The sequence below is a fragment of the Oncorhynchus kisutch genome, linkage group LG27 (assembly GCF_002021735.2).
Source record: "Oncorhynchus kisutch isolate 150728-3 linkage group LG27, Okis_V2, whole genome shotgun sequence".
In the NCBI taxonomy this organism is placed as follows: Eukaryota; Metazoa; Chordata; class Actinopteri; order Salmoniformes; family Salmonidae; genus Oncorhynchus; species Oncorhynchus kisutch.
The window spans coordinates 3,484,888-3,501,869 of NC_034200.2; the positions used below are offsets into that span (position 1 = coordinate 3,484,888).

Sequence of the window (16,982 nt, forward strand, 5' to 3'; positions counted from 1 at the left end):
AGTGTTGAGGATCAGCGTGGCAGATGTGTTATTGCCTACTCTTACTACCTGGGGATGACCCGTCAGGAAGTCCAGGTTCCAGTCCCAGAGGGAGGAGTTTAGTCCCAGAGTCCTTAGCTTAGTGATGAGCTTTGTGGGCACTATGGTGTTGAACACCGAGCTGTAGTCAATGAACAGCATTCTCGCATAGGTGTTCCTTTTGTCCAGGTGGGAAAGGGCAGTGTGGAGTGCGATTGCGTGATCTGTTGGGGCGGTATGCGAATTGGAGTTGGTCTAGGGTTTCCGGCATGATGTGAGCCATGACCAGCCTTTCAAAGTACTTCATGGCTACCGACGTGAGTTCTACGGGGTGGTAATCATTTAGGCAAGTTACCTTCGCTTTCTTGGGCACAGGGACACTATGGTGGTCTGTTTGAAACATGTTGGTCGTTCGGAACAGCTGGTGCTCTCATGCATGCTTCAGTGTTGCTTACCTCGAAGTGAGCATAAAAGGCATTTAGCTCGTCTGGTAGACTCGCGTCACTGGGCAGCTCGTTGCTGGGTTTCCCTTTGTAGTCTGTTTTTCAAGCCCTACAACATCCGACAATCATCAGAGCCTGTGTTGTAGGATTCAATCTTAGTTCTGTATTGCCTGTTTGATGGTTTGATGGTTCGTCTGAGGGCATAGCGGAATTTCTTATAAGCGTCCGGATTAGTGTCCCGCTCCTTGAAAGCGGCAGCTCTAGCCCTTAGCTTGTGCTAATGTTGCCTGTAATCCATGGCATCTGGTTGGGAAATGTACATACGGTCACTGTGGGGACGACGTTGTCGATGCACTTACTGATGTAGCTGGTGACTGAGGTGGTATACTCATGGATGAATCCTGGAACATATTCCAATGTGTGCTAGCAAAACAGTCCTGTAGCGTAGCATCCGTGTCATCTGACCACTTCCGTATTAAGTGAGTCACTGGTACTTCCTGCTTTAGTTTTTGCTTGTAAGCAGGAATCAGGAGGATAGAATTCTGGTCAGATTTGCCAAATGGAGGGCTTTTTATGCATCTCTGTGTGTGGAGGTGATCTAGAGTTTTTCTTCCCTCTGGTTGCACATGTGACATGCTGGTAGAAATGAGGTTAAACAGATTTAAGTTTGCCGGCATTAAAGTCCCCATCCCACTTCTGGATGAGCATTATCTTGTTTTCTTATGGCCTTATACAGTTCGTTGAGTGCGGTCTTAGTGCCAGCATCGGTCTGTGGTGGTAAGTAGACGGCTACGAATAATATGAGAACTCTCTTGGTAGATAGTGTGGTCTACAGTTTATCATGAAGTATTCTACCTCAGGTGAGCAATACCTCAAGACTTCTTTAATATTAGACATTGGGCACCAGGTGTTATTGACAAATAGACACACACTCCTGCCCCTCGTTTTATCGGACGAAGCTGCTCTGTCCTGCCGATGCATGGAGAAGCCAGCCAGCTCTATATTATCCGTGTCGTCTTTCAGACACGTCTCGGTGAAACATAAGATATTACCGTTTTTAATGTCCCGTTGATTGGATAGTCTTAATTGTAGATTTGGGCCTTGTCTTCACAAAGCAGTATATCCTTCGCGTCAGACTCATTAAATAAAAAAATCTCTGTCCTGTTCGAGGTGAGTAATCGTTGTTCTGATGCCCAGAATCTCTTTTCGGTCATAAGAGACGGTAGCAGCAACATTATGTACAAAATTAGTTACAAACAAAAACAAACTAAATAGCACAGTTGGTTATGAGCCCGTAAAACGGCAGCCATCCCCACCAGCACCATTATCCAACAATATCATGTCTTATCTTATACTGGCAGTAAAAGAACACATTACGGCATCATCAGTCCAACATTATCAAATAAGACTAACCTTGGATAGGTTTTTAGCCCATGGTAATCCTGCAGGTAGATATCATATCAAGCAGTTTATTATTGATTAGGCTGTCTTGATGCTTTCATCCAAGTGTGTGTATACGTTGTAGTCACATGAGGGGATGTCCACACTGGCGATGGGGATGCCTCGGTGTCTGAGGGAAAGCAAGATGCTTGAACCTTGGCTAGCATTCATTGATTCATAGTAGTTCCCTTACCTCTGCGGGGAGAAATGAGAGGAAAGGGAAGTCAGTTCTCTCACACTGCTGTAAAGTCCTGGTGCAGGGCAAGAATAGAGCACTTAGGGCCTTCCTCTGACACCTGGTATAGAAGTCCTGGATGGCAGGAAGCTTGGCCCCAGTGATGTACTGGCCAGTACGCAGTACCCTCTGCTGTCTAATCAATGGCCACTGTGAGATCAGGAAGCAAGCGTTGAACTTTCAGTGCATCCTGCTCTAATACACAGCTCTATTAACAGCATATACAATGAGTGTACAAAACATTAGGAACAATTTCCTAATATTGAGTTGCACCCCCTTCTGCCCTTAGAACAGCATCAATTCGTTGGGGCATGGACAAAGTGTCCCACAGGGATGCTGGCCTATGTCGACTCCAATGCTTCCCACAGTTGTGTCAAGTTGGCTGGATGTCCTTTGGGTGGTGGACCCATTCTTGATACACACGGGAAACCGCTGAGCGTGTAAAACCCAGCAGCGTTGCAGTTCTTGACACACTCAAACTGGTGCACCTGGCACCTACTACCATGCCCCGTTCAAAGGTACTTAAATCTTTTTTCTTACCCATTCTCCCTCTGAATGACACACACACACAATTCATGTCTCAAGGCTTTAAAATCCTTCTTTAACATGTCTCCTCCCCTTCATCTACAGCAGGGACCATCAACTAGATACAGCCGTGGGTCGATTTTTGTCTTGAGTGGACGATCGGTGGCCGGAACATAATTACAAATAATTTGTATACTGTAAATTGACCGCAAGAAGCCTGAACAGATAATTGGACAAAAACATTATTTCAAACCTTGCTTACATTTGTATATGATCTCTCTATTATGCATGGAAATACTTGGGAACAGATTTACGCTTGGGAACAGCTGAATTCCTGGTGTTCAATTGTTTTATATCCAACATTGAAAGAAACAAAAAACCTTTGGGGAGCTCAGAACACATGAGGACAAAATAAAACCCCCACAGGCAGCCAGTTGGGGAACCCTGATCTCTACGGATTGAAGTGGATTTAACAGGTGACGTCAATAAGGGATTATAGCTTTCACCTGGATAGACTATGTCAAGGAAAGAGCAGGTGTCCTTAATGTTTTGTATACTCAGTGTATATCCATTATGAATGAGTGATGCTGGGGGGTATCTAGCACGGCCTCTTTGCCCCAGATTGGAAGCTGGTGATGGGTAGGGGAAATGAGGGAGAGTGTGGCATGGTGGATGAAGGGCTGGACTGCTGCAACTGGTTTCTCTAAATGGTTCTTCCTCCATAGGGAATTTTTTCTTCATCTGATGTTACACTAAATTCTCTCTTTTATGGGATTTAGATGATTCGTTAGGAATTCTGTGAGAAAATATTTTAAACACTACTAAATTTCAATTAGATTGATGGTCTGATTTAAAAGAGAACATTAAAGGCAGGTAAAGACCTCCCAACCCCTCTACTAATCCCTATGGGGCCACGGTAATCCTCAAATGTCACACAGCAGAATTATTCATAACATACCATCAATCTGACACCGGTCTGTCACAATTTTTACAATAATATTTACATAAATACTTGTAACAGGAATGTGAGAATTTTGAGGGAATGATAGCAAATCATGTGGAAACAATATTTTTTTCAGCATTGTTGGAGGAGAGAGAACTTCCTCAAACACTACACATGAAAAAACATAATCCAATGACAAGAATGCCTTAACAAGAGTAGCTACATGAGTGAGGCGGTGTTCAGTCTCACCTGAGGGAGGCTTTCTGGGCATCTCCTCCAGGTCAGAACAGCTGTAGTTCATCTTCAGAATCTGTCACAAATTGGTATTTTTGTTTGTCTCGCCTCTCAAACTCACAGTGATGCACACCTCCTGTGTGAGTGATGCCCTTTCAGGACTCAATGTGGGTGAATCTGATTAGTTCAAAGTAAACAGTCTAACTAAGCTAAAGTACAGGGTAACACACCGCTGGAATGCAAAGCAGTTGAGAGGGGTGTGTGCCAGATGCAGGGACCTAGTAACCGATTTTCAAGCTCCCACCGATGAACTGGACATAACAATGAAAGCGTTGAGGCCTCTCACTCCATCTGCACATAATGAAGCAGTGTTACCAACAGCAGATAGGTGTCATCCAGAGACCGCAAGAGGCTGAAAAGAACAAGGAAAGGGCAAGTCTCTTTTCATCTGTCACAGTTTTTCTTTCAGTGTGAATGTTGAACATAGTCTGGGTGGAGTGACAAGTGTTGGCCCCCTTTGTTGAATGGGACAAAATAATTGCTGAAGACATTACCACTGAAGCAGATGTAGGATCAGCGTTTCTTGCCCCAATCTTTTTTTTGGGGGGCATTTATTGTATTTTAAAACATACAATCTACCTGCAGTGAAGCCGCACAACATTTACATTCAATTCAGTCATCTAGCAGACACTCCCATCCAGAGCGACCCACAGGAGCAACAGGGTCAAGCGCCCCACCTTAGGGCACGTCAACAGATCTCCAGCCAAGTCTAATCGGGTACACGAACCAGCGACCTATCGGCCACCGGCCCAAGCTCCCAACCGCTAGGCCAACCATTCAAGATTCCCCCACAGTTCCCCGAGAGCTGCCCCTCAACCGCCCGAAAAACCTCCCCCTCCGCAGCTGTCAACATCCTGGTCCTCAAATTAAACTGGTATACTTTCCTATTTATGCTATTTTTGTTTGTCTGCCAGTTGATCTTTTATATTGGGTAGACCAGTTCCCTACCTCTTGCCCCAATCTTAACCACAACAAAACAATAAATAACATGCACAACTGACTTAAGATCAGATATGTTGGCATGTTTGGACTGGATTTTGGTTGCAAATAGTAATGTGTAGTTGGCAGACACAGTTCTCCACATGACAGAGGCATGTCTGTTCTACACAACACATTTCTATCATGCGGCTAGGCATTCTGTTATATAGAGCGCTCCTGAATAAGCTTGATGATGGTCCTTGCCTCCACTGACCACTGCAGTCAGGCTTCCTGTTGTAACAGGTGCCAGCACAATGAAGAGCAATTTAACATGACTGCATCTCACTGAATAGCAGGCTAAAAGGAAAACAACTTTATTTGGTTGAAATTCCCCAACAAGGCTCAAAGGAGTCTGAAGAGTAGCCTGTTTGGCACCGCTCAACAGAATCACTCCATCCATTAGGGCTGGAAGACTGTGTTCGGGGCTGCACAGACAGCCATTGGAAAATCCACATTGCATTGACAACAAGTTATTCTATTGCATATTGTTATAAGGGAAGAATTCAGACTTGTGATTTGAATAGGTGCTTACATGTTGGGTAGACTACACAATTTCACTAACCTGGAGGGAAAAAGAAGCAGGAATGATGACAACCATGTAGGCCTGGCTATAGAATGCATTAAAGTTCCTGGTAATCCTGTAATATTCCTTCAGTAATTAAAATAAACAAAACTGACAGAGAATCAGTATGGGGTACAGAAAAGATGACTTTAATATAGAACATTTACAAGCTGTGTGGAGTTGTGGACTCCGGTCAAAAGGGTACTGGCTGTGGCTGGTATGGTAGCTGAGGTGTACACAGTTGGACTGGGGTGCGGCTACACGTACCACAGGAAGCCAAAGCGCTTGTGGAGAAGCTCTTCACGGGGTCGAAGGTTAAACAGCTCCTCTGTGAGGGGGGCCACCCAGCGGTCTGTGTGGAAGACATTCTCGCCCACCTAGACGGAAACAAATAGGAGCTTAGTATTCATCCTCACTGTAGAATAAGCAGCATTGCAGGGTTATTACCTTTTCTTGCTTTCATTTTAGTGCATATTCTAGAACATTTAGAACTACCATTTCCCGCTTCATGACAATTGACAAATAAAACAGATGTGTGTGTCTAGACTGAAATGGAATCAAGCTTCTCTTTACCTTCCAGCCGGGGACACCTTTCATTACAACTGCTTCCTCCTCCAGATTCTCCCTCAGCATCCGTAGTTGCCTATAGAGAGAAAAAAATCTGCTACATTTAGAGCTCCTAAAACAGATAATCCAGTAACTAGGTTTCTATCCAATTGACGACATATGTTCGTTCATGTGAATATTCTACATGAAGAAAATATTCACATTTTCCCAAGTGTTGTTTCCATTAAACTGACTTATTGCGGATTTTAAAAAAAATGTAATTGCATGATGTCGTCCACAGAAAATGTGTACTTTTTCTGCTTACATTTTTTATGTAACGAATACAAAGTTCAATGTGCTTCCCTCGTATTTTTATCTGTACAGATCATTTTGTCACAAACACTTAAATAGTACATGTGCCTACTCTGGTCTTGGCATGTTTGCGCTAGCCAATAGCACGATACAGTGCAGATATGTGTAGGTAGGCTAGTCTACATGATGAGATTATTACAGTGCCTTGCAAAAGTATTCATCCCCCTTGGCGTTTTTCCTATATTCTTGCATTACAACCTGTAATTTAAATGGATTTTTATTTGAATTCCATGTAATGGACAAACACAAAATAGTTCAAATTGGTGAAGTGAAAAAAAACTAACTTGTTTCAAATAATTGAAACTGGTCAGAATTGAAGGAATGATGGATGGCACTAAATATAGGGAAATTCTTGAGGGAAACCTGTTTCATTCTTCAAGAGATTTGAGACTGGGACAGAGATGGCCGCCTCGCTTCGCGTTCCTAGGAAACTATGCAGTTTTTTGTTTTTTTACGTGTTATTTCTTACATTGGTACCCCAGGTCATCTTAGGTTTCATTACATACAGTCGAGAAGAACTACTGAATATAAGATCAGCGTCAACTCACCATCAGTACGACCAAGAATATGTTTTTCGCGACGCGGATCCTGTGTTCTGCCTTACAAACAGGACAACGGAGTGGATCCCATGCAGCGACCCAAAAAAACGACTCCGAAAAAGAGGGAAACGAGGCGGTCTTCTGGTCAGACTCCGGAGACGGGCACACCGTGCACCACTCCCTAGCATTCTTCTTGCCAATGTCCAGTCTCTTGACAACAAGGTTGATGAAATCCGAGCAAGGGTAGCATTCCAGAGGGACATCAGAGACTGTAACGTTCTTTGCTTCACGGAAACATGGCTTATGTGAGAATGCTGTTCATTGACTACAGCTCGGCATTCAACACCATAGTACCCTCCAAGCTCGTCATCAAGCACGAGACCCTGGGTCTCGACCCCGCCCTGTGCAACTGGGTACTGGACTTCCTGACGGGCCGCCCCCAGGTGGTGAGGGTAGGCAACAACATCTCCTCCCCGCTGATCCTCAACACTGGGGCCCCACAAGGGTGCGTTCTGAGCCCTCTCCTGTACTCCCTGTTCACCCACGACTGCGTGGCCACGCACACCTCCAACTCAATCATCAAGTTTGCGGACGACACAACAGTGGTAGGCTTGATTACCAACAACGACGAGACGGCCTACAGGGAGGAGGTGAGGGCCCTCGGAGTGTGGTGTCAGGAAAATAACCTCACACTCAACGTCAACAAAACTAAGGAGATGATTGTGGACTTCAGGAAACAGCAGAGGGAACACCCCCCTATCCACATCGATGGAACAGTAGTGGAGAGGGTAGCAAGTTTTAAGTTCCTCGGCATACACATCACAGACAAACTGAATTGGTCCACTCACACAGACAGCATCGTGAAGAATGCGCAGCAGCGCCTCTTCAACCTCAGGAGGCTGAAGAAATTCGGCTTGTCACCAAAAGCACTCACAAACTTCTACAGATGCACAATCGAGAGCATCCTGGCGGGCTGTATCACCGCCTGGTACGGCAACTGCTCCGCCCTCAACCGTAAGGCTCTCCAGAGGGTAGTGAGGTCTGCACAAAGCATCACCGGGGGCAAACTACCTGCCCTCCAGGACACCTACACTACCCGATGTTACAGGAAGGCCATAAAGATCATCAAGGACATCAACCACCCGTGCCACTGCCTGTTCACCCCGCTATCATCCAGAAGGCGAGGTCAGTACAGGTGCATCAAAGCTGGGACCGAGAGACTGAAAAACAGCTTCTATCTCAAGGCCATCAGACTGTTAAACAGCCACCACTAACATTGAGTGGCTGCTGCCAACACACTGACACTGACTCAACTCCAGCCACTTTAATAATGGGAATTGATGGGAAATGATGTAAATATATCACTAGCCACTTTAAACAATGCTACCTTATATAATGTTACTTACTCTACATTATTCATCTCATATGCATACGTATATACTGTACTCTATATCATCGACTGTATCCTTATGTAATACATGTATCACTAGCCATATGTATATACATATCTCATATGTATATACTGTACTCGATACCATCTACTGTATCTTGCCTATGCTGCTCTGTACCATCACTCATTCATATATCCTTATGTACATATTCTTTATCCCCTTACACTGTGTATAAGACAGTAGTTTTGAATTGTTAGTTAGATTACTTGTTGGTTATTACTGCATTGTCGGAACTAGAAGCACAAGCATTTCGCTACACTCGCATTAACATCTGCTAACCATGTGTATGTGACAAATAAAATTTGATTTGAGGTTCACCTTCCAGCAGGACAATGACCCTAAGCATACTGCTGAAGCATCACTCGAGTGGTTTAAGGGGAAACATTTGGGTAAAAAGCCCAGTGGCTTTACCAAGCTTATAGAGACATACCCCAAGAGACTTGCAGCTGTAATTGCTGTAATGGCTCTACAAAGTATTGACTTTGGGGAGGTGAATAGTTATGCACGCTCAAGTTCTGGTATTGTTTCTTGTTTGTTTCACAATAAAAAATACTTTGCATCTTCAAAGTGGTAGGCAAAGTGTAAATCAAATGATACAAACCCCCCCAAAATCTATTTTATTTCCAGGTTGTAGGGCAACAAAATAGGGAAAATGCCAAGGGGGTGAATACTTTTGCAAGCCACTGTATGTATTAAATATATTTATATTTTCCCCAAATGGCATCGACCATCATGTCACCAGAATAAAACCCTTGATATTTATTGGAATGGAGCATCAAGCTCATCATCTTGCACTTTCACTACCCTATGAAGTTCATCATAACTCATTTAATCGGTAGCCTAAACTGCATGGTTTCCCCGAGTCGTAAAAGATAGGCTACTGACTAACTTAGGTTTGATCACTAGTTTCTCCTTTCATCCGTGGCGCTGCTTTCCTGTGCTAGTCTACAAGTGCTGCACTATCATATCAGCTGCTTAATTAGCCATATGTACTGTAAGCCAAACAGCTGTACAGACTAATAATATGACCTAATTAGGAAAAATAATGCTTTACTTCACTCCCTTACTCATAAAAGTAATCTGATTATGTAATGCGTTACCCCCAACACTGTTCATTGGCACATCACCTATACCCCTGTTGAAGTAGCCTTTGACTCTCTCTCCCTTACCTCCGGTCCTGCTCTGCTTGCAGCAAAGGCAGAAGAGCTATCCTCGCTTCCAGCTCCTCAATCTGCAACCGCCTACAACACACCAGCAGAACATAACAGAAGGACATTGACCAACAATAACTCGTCACAATGATCTGAATTGGTACAATGAATCAGTGACATTAACTGGATTACGGCAATTCTTACCTCCTCTCCCTGTTCCATTTGAAGAGTCTCCAATAACCGAAACACATGACACCAACTCCAATGGTGAGCATGCTATACCCTGAAAATAAGAATGTATATTAATTGTCAGCCATTTATTTCAGTGAGATAAGAATCACCACAACCAATTTGACCACTAATGCAAGTTACTAATCAGGTTTCCATCCAACCTTTATGCGAGTAAAGTACATATTTGATTAAAAAAAATAAAAAAATGTGAACAGGCCTTTTGTTGTAATGTTTGAATCACTCAAATATCACATGAATACACATTAGACATGGCAAAATGTGTAGAATTGAAGACACAGCTTTAAAGCTGCAATATGTAACTTTTTGGGTCACCTGACACAAATTCACATAGAAATCTGTGTTATAGATGTTACTGGCATTGAAAGCAAGTCTAAGAAGCCGTAGATATATTTTGTGTGCTATTTCCATGCTTAAGATTCATTTTTTCATATTTTACTTTGTTTTGTACACCAGCTTCAAACAGCTGAAAATCTAATATTATTGGTTATGGAAAACATATTTCACATTGGTTTATATTGTACAATGATTCTCTATGCTATACTAAGTAGTTTTGTCACAAACTTAAATCAGGCAAACTGTCATGAACAGTGTTTGTGCTCATAGAAATAGACAGATGGGGCACAAGATGTTCCCCAATGCTGGAAGGGGGGCCTGAGTGAAAAAGTTTGGGAACACCTGGTGTAGACTATCCTACCTGCACTGTATCTGCGAGCTGTTGGCTAGCGCGCATATGCCAATATACCAGTGGGCACACTCACTATTTCAAATTCGATGGAAACTCATTTAACTTCTATTGTTTTATTCGGTACATGTGATTTTATCCGCAAACTGTATGTTTATGTGCACTACTTCATCAAGCAAATACGTTTATCCGCAACAAGTCAATTTGATGGAAACGCTTCTCTGGTGGGAAAATAATGCACATTGTTTTTATGGTGAGTTTTGAATATTCCAATGAAAATCTTTGGCCAATTGGATGGAAACCTAGCTACTACTGTTTTGATGTTAGATCTGTTAAATTGAACTTGGACTGATCTGTTAATTGTTTACATTACTGCGCGATGCATGGCATACATTCAAATAAAGCCAACACAGCCTGGTTTTCAAACAACTGACAAGGGGGAATGTACATGATGTTTCACTGATTAGACTTCACCATGAAGCTAGGCAACTGATTAGACTTCACCATGAAGCTAGCAAGCTGAACCAACAAACTATAGTTGGTAGCAACTACACGTCGCTACATCGGTTTCCATATTTATAAAGTACAATAGTGGGATAATAAACATGGTAACAACTATGTAATGGTAGAATAAATAGCTAATATCACTAGCTAGCTAAAATATTAAACTTGTTAGCCACTAGCATTGGGGTAGTTGTTTGACTGTAAAATGATCTCCTCAGAACTTCGGCCATTACAACTGTAACTAGTATACTGACCAGAAAGTCCCCGTTTCGGGAGATTTCTCTTATAGTCGACAGGGCCATAACCTCCAGGAGGAGGCATGTCCTGCTTCACCTTGGACGCCGCCATCTTCCACTCCTTCCCTTCTCCAAAACAGACCGGAGCGTGACGGTTTTGACTAGATGGTATACAGCTACGGCCGGAAGTGACTTTTCGTAGGAGGTAACTCCTCGATCACCCACACAATGTTTTGCGTTTTGGAACACCAGAAGTGCCTTTCAGTATTGCGTCGCAGAGACAGTTGCAGTGCGATCTGTTCCGGGTGGCGTTGCATTTATCGAATGTATACATCACATTGTATGCAAACTGCTTGACAGAAATGGTAGCAGAAGGTTCATGTTGAATTTATGTTGCACACATATCCAGATGATGCTGCGTGCCAATTTGCACAATAACGCCTCGATCACACCAAGTGTCCAATCGGATATGTGCGCAACCACATTCACTTTCTGCTACCCTTTCTGCCAAGCCTTCAACACACACGTTATGCATATGTTCGACAACATACTGCCTCTGCAACGCAAATGTAGCGTTCCATTGGAAATGGATCTACTTTTGGTGTCCCAAAACGCAAATTCCCTGTCTGTGTAATTGAGGAGTTAGGATATTTTGTGCAGCAGGTTAGGAGAATACGGTTACATTAGGAAAACGTTTAGGGTTAGGTAAAATGCGATCCTAACCTGCTACGAAAAGTCACTTTCGGTCATCTGAGCGTGATACCATATTAATCTACTTCTTGTCTAGCGCGACAAACCACAGGAGAATGGGCTCTTTCGCCCCCGGCCAAGCAAAAGTGTAATAGAAAATCAAGTCCTGAAAAATAATACTATGACTGGCAGAAGCAACAATTTAATGACACATTCCCACTAAATGAAAGGGTTCAAATGACTTCGTATGTTTATTGGTACTTCTTGGAGCTGGGAAACATGAATGGGTGGGAGGGTTACGCTTGACAGTGAAGAGCCCAATCTGCCCTAAGAAACAGGGTGGTTGCTGGCGGTCAGTGTTGTGTAGTGGTTCTGTGGTCCAACTTCAGTTCTTGCGCTAGGTGTCACGTTTTTCATATTTCTCAGCGATGGCATCTGAACTAGCACTGAAATTATTTCCTTAACAATTTTGACAGCAGTAGACAGAAACCCAAACACAGATGTTAATTCATTTATAAACCAAATAGCAGGCCTATGGAACTTTTACAGAAGATAATTACAGTAGAAGAGAACAAAACTGAAAAGCGAGTATGAGACTGTAGTTGAGGAAGTAAAAGGAGCCTACAGGAGCACTGTAGTAAACCCAATTACCTCACCACAGGCCTGTCTGGGATACAAGTTATTGGTCCTGATGCCAAGCATACACAATCAATGAGTGATTTCAATATAAGACATGTTTATTCTCTCCTCAGTCTTTTGTACATCCTCAAACTTCACCAAAAAGTTACTGTACCTAACCAAGCTTCATGACATGGAATCCAAAAACCTGAAATGTACCTGAGCAGGTGACAATACCTGCAATGTTAACTTTTTTTCTTATCACCAGATGAGATCATTTTGTAAAATGATCTGGGATATGACTCCTGTGAGTCTAGAGTATTGTCTTCCACTGAAACTTTGTTTGCATGTAATTCAGACAGTCTTTATTATGCCACTAGTTCTCTTTACAGACATGTTATTACACATATGAAGGGGCAACTCGGGAATTTAAATGATGTAAAACCAAAGCAGAGGCTACAGACAATATAATAAAGAGATCATCTCTACTTGTTCTGCGTATGTGAAACATATGAAAGGAGAGGCTCTGTCAAACTGTAAATAGCTGAATAACATACATGTATATGAGGCTAGTATTAATTGTTCAGTTTTTAAAACCATAACACCAAAACAGGAATTGTTCATTTATACATCAGTCCTAAAAAATAACCAATAACTTACTGTAAATACCCCAACAAATCTAAGTCAACCGTTTGAGTTTATACACTGAAAACATCACTGCTCAGTTTCTTTTAAAAGATCATTTTCCTTTTCTATAAGCAAATAGCATGTTTTCGAAAGGTCTAGACACTTTTTCCCCAGTTTCACTTGTTTTTGAGAAACTTACCCCAAACGGCCATTCACCCTCGTTGTGCCATACGGGGGGCTCTGAAAAGACATGAACAAATGCACCAAAAACACCCTTTTAGAGACGGAAATGCTCTATTGTGATGCAGGTCTTTAGATGTTGTACAAAATGGAATATAACGTTGCGGATGAAGTTTGGAATGACACAATTGCATGTGTACAACATCCAAAGACCTGCGTCACTATACTGAGCGTTTCTGTATTTAGGTGTTTTTGGAGCATTTGTTCATGTTTTTTCAGAGCCCCCGTACTGGACAATGAACATGATGAAGTGAATTGTTGGTTCAGGTAAGTACAATTTTTTTTTAAGGGAAATCGCAGAAAGTGTGTGGACCCTTGTATAACATGCAATTTACATCAAAAATAGAGATGTGGTTGTAAAAAGCTAACTTTTCAGTTAAAGAAGATGTTTATTGATCATATTTTTTGTCTTTTATATTTTTTGGGGGGTACTCTTGAATATAAGGCAAACAGTTCAACTAGTCAGTCATTTAATCTTGAACACACCTCGACAGTTTGTCTGCATCCCATTGCTGAGTCTGTGATGACAAAAGGGCAATCAGCTCATTGTTCTGTCCAATAGGTAAAGCTCCATACATCGTTTTCATGGTCGGATATCAAACACAGTTGGCAGAACGCCGTCTCATGAGTTCTTGAGAGAACCACAGCATTCTCAAAGCATCATGAACTCGCAGACATCATGGCTGACGAACATATGGAAGGAAGCCCTTCAGACACGTGTATTTCTGTCCTTCGGAGTAAATCGCTGTTTATGCACACTGACCAAACATCGGTGAACTTCAGAACAAACAGACGTGAAAAATAACATAAGAGAAACAAAAACACTGCAAAAAAAGAAAGAAAGGAGAATGCTTCTCCTCAAAAGTTTGAAGTAAACAAAAACACTCTGCAAAAAAAGAAAGAAAGGAGAATGCTTCTCCTCAAAAGTTTGAAGACTGCGTTTCCTTAACTGTAAATTGCATTGTTTGCGTTGACAACAGTAGCTATTGGTAAAAGGTTATTGCTAATGAGTATGAGATGATTATTTCCACGTGTTAGCTGTCTGGGAGATGGAGCGCGAGGGGATCATGTCCAGGAGGTACTCTCTCTGGCGGGCGTCCACTGTGGACGAGGTCTTATGGACTGACAGGCTGGGGTTCACATAGGCCATGGTCACACCTGGAGAGAAAGAGAGGAAGAGGGGTCAGTCTCTGAATGGGAGGGTGCACTGAGCAGAATAAAACACACACACACACATAACATTGATATCATAGCAGGGAAATCATGGACCAACTCTACTATTGGGGAGGTGAGCTAGCCAGGGAGTCAAAGGAGAATGCCAGCCACCAGAGGGACTGAAGCAGAGAGAAGGAAACAGAGCATTGGGGACACAAAGAGCAGTCAGATGCCTTGTCCAAAAACAATCCCTGGCCTCTATTGTGATCCATCTAACCCTCTGATGGGCGTAAAGGAGCTCCAGCCATATTGCTTAAATGCTTGTACTTATTTTCATTGAGACCTGCAAACACCACGGTGGAGGTGACTAATAAAAGGGTCTAGGAGATATTTTTGGGACAGGACAAAAGTTCAGGGTGTAGAGGTAGGGGTTGGGGGGGGGGCAGTGAGGTGTGGTGGTGGGTTGGAGTCCGAGACGGTATTAGTCTACCTGTGTTGATGTTGTTCTGCTTCCTCCATGCAGTGGCTTGGGCGCTACCACTGCTGCTGTTCCCACTGGAGCTGCCACTGGAGCTGCCACTGGAGCTGCACTTTGAACCCTGGGCAGCCGAGCGCACATGGGCATGCTTACCTGGCCGGCTGACCAAGCCTGCAGCAGCCACTGCACTCTGCAGCTGAGAGGAGGAGAAAGAGTGGGACACGCCCCTCACCCCCACAGACGGGACACCGCCACGGGAGAGCTGGCCCTGAGGTGGAAGGGAGGGGGGGAGAAGGAAAAAGAAGATTGAGTGACAAGAACATACAACACAAGCCAAGGGAACCATTGGGCTGTTGCAGATGGGGAGGTTCAAGTCCCTAGTGAGACACCATGGTAGAATGTAGGGATGTACTGCAAGAGGAAATGGTACAATGCTGATCTAATGGGAAAGATGGGGTGATCTGTGGCTGCATGTTGGAATGAATGAGTGATGGGATAAATACATACACACATGCACAGTGGAAAGGTTTGAGGTCCTCTAATCAGGGTTGAGGGTGGGGGTGCGTTGAGTTATGTGTGTTTTGTGTTTTTGTTTCACGCTGTGAGCGAAGGGTGTGCTGATCCTGGTGGTTATGGGTGCACTTGCTTCCATGCCTGCCCGGGCGTCAGCGGGTCTTGGTCTTTCCCGCCCTTGGAAAAGCATCTCAGGCCGGGTGGGGGCGAGCGTAACCACTGATCAGAACACCCACTGATGGGAGCAGCCATTTGTATTGATGTTGTATTGTAGTTGTTCAAAATATTAAAAAGGGAACCATATGTAGGTGAATATTATAAACGTCTATATCTAATTTAATGTGACAGGACCTGTAGTCATTGAATGTGACAGGACCTGTAGTCATTGAATGTGACAGGACCTGTAGTCATTGAATGTGACAGGACCTGTAGTCATTGAATGTGACAGGACCTGTAGTCATTGAATGTGACAGGACCTGTAGTCATTGAATGTGACAGGACCTGTAGTCATTGAATGTGACAGGACCTGTAGTCATTGAATGTGACAGGACCTGTAGTCATTGAATGTGACAGGACCTGTAGTCATTGAATGTGACAGGACCTGTAGTCATTGAATGTGACAGGACCTGTAGTCATTGAATGTGACAGGACCTGTAGTCATTGAATGTGACAGGACCTGTAGTCATTGAATGTGACAGGACCTGTAGTCATTGAATGTGACAGGACCTGTAGTCATTGAATGTGACAGGACCTGTAGTAATTGAATGTGACAGGATCTGTAGTAATTGAATGTGACAGGACCTGTAGTAATTGAATGTGACAGGACCTGTAGTAATTGAATGTGACAGGACCTGTAGTAATTGAATGTGACAGGACCTGTAGTCATTGAATGTGACAGGACCTGTAGTAATTGAATGTGACAGGACCTGTAGTAATTGAATGTGACAGGACCTGTAGTCATTGAATGTGACAGGACCTGTAGTCATTGAATGTGACAGGACCTGTAGTCATTGAATGTGACAGGACCTGTAGTAATTGAATGTGACAGGACCTGTAGTAATTGAATGTGACAGGACCTGTAGTAATTGAATGTGACAGAATCTGTAGTAATTGAATGTGACAGGACCTGTAGTAATTGAATGTGACAGGACCTGTAGTAATTGAATGTGACAGGACCTGTAGTCATTGAATGTGACAGGACCTGTAGTAATTGAATGTGACAGGACCTGTATTAATTGAATGTGACAGGACCTGTAGTAATTGAATGTGACAGGACCTGTAGTAATTGAATGTGACAGGACCTGTAGTAATTGAATGTGACAGGACCTGTAGTAATTGAATGTGACAGGACCTGTAGTAATTGAATGTGACAGGACCTGTAGTAATTGAATGTGACAGGACCTGTAGTAATTGAATGTGACAGGACCTGTAGTAATTGAATGTGACAGGACCTGTAGTAATTGAATGTGACAGGACCTGTATTAATTGAA

At 43.1% G+C, this 16,982-nt stretch overlaps 2 protein-coding genes across 7 annotated transcripts in view; both read right to left on the reverse strand.

The window, feature by feature from the left end:
* Window positions 1-5,174: 5,174 nt before the first annotated feature.
* LOC109872193 (NADH dehydrogenase [ubiquinone] 1 alpha subcomplex subunit 13-like) lies at window positions 5,175-11,356 on the reverse strand. The gene is made up of 5 exons (XM_020463335.2): window positions 11,190-11,356; window positions 9,702-9,780; window positions 9,516-9,587; window positions 6,012-6,081; window positions 5,175-5,815 (listed from the first exon to the last, which is right to left on the reverse strand). The coding sequence occupies exons 1-5, from the start codon at window positions 11,281-11,283 to the stop codon at window positions 5,696-5,698; spliced, it is 435 nt and encodes a 144-aa protein (XP_020318924.1). The 5' UTR covers window positions 11,284-11,356; the 3' UTR covers window positions 5,175-5,695.
* A 732-nt stretch (window positions 11,357-12,088) lies between these two features.
* Window positions 12,089-16,982, reverse strand: part of LOC109871994 (transcriptional repressor p66-alpha-like) — a 62,222-nt gene continuing 57,328 nt past the window's right edge. For all 6 annotated transcript variants that reach the window (XM_031806981.1, XM_031806980.1, XM_031806979.1 and 3 more), the window contains 2 exons: window positions 14,992-15,247; window positions 12,089-14,504 (listed from right to left, as the gene is read on the reverse strand). In XM_031806981.1, the coding sequence (XP_031662841.1) occupies window positions 14,368-14,504; window positions 14,992-15,247 (393 nt within the window). In that variant the 3' untranslated portion in view covers window positions 12,089-14,367. The remainder of the gene's footprint in view (window positions 14,505-14,991; window positions 15,248-16,982) is intronic.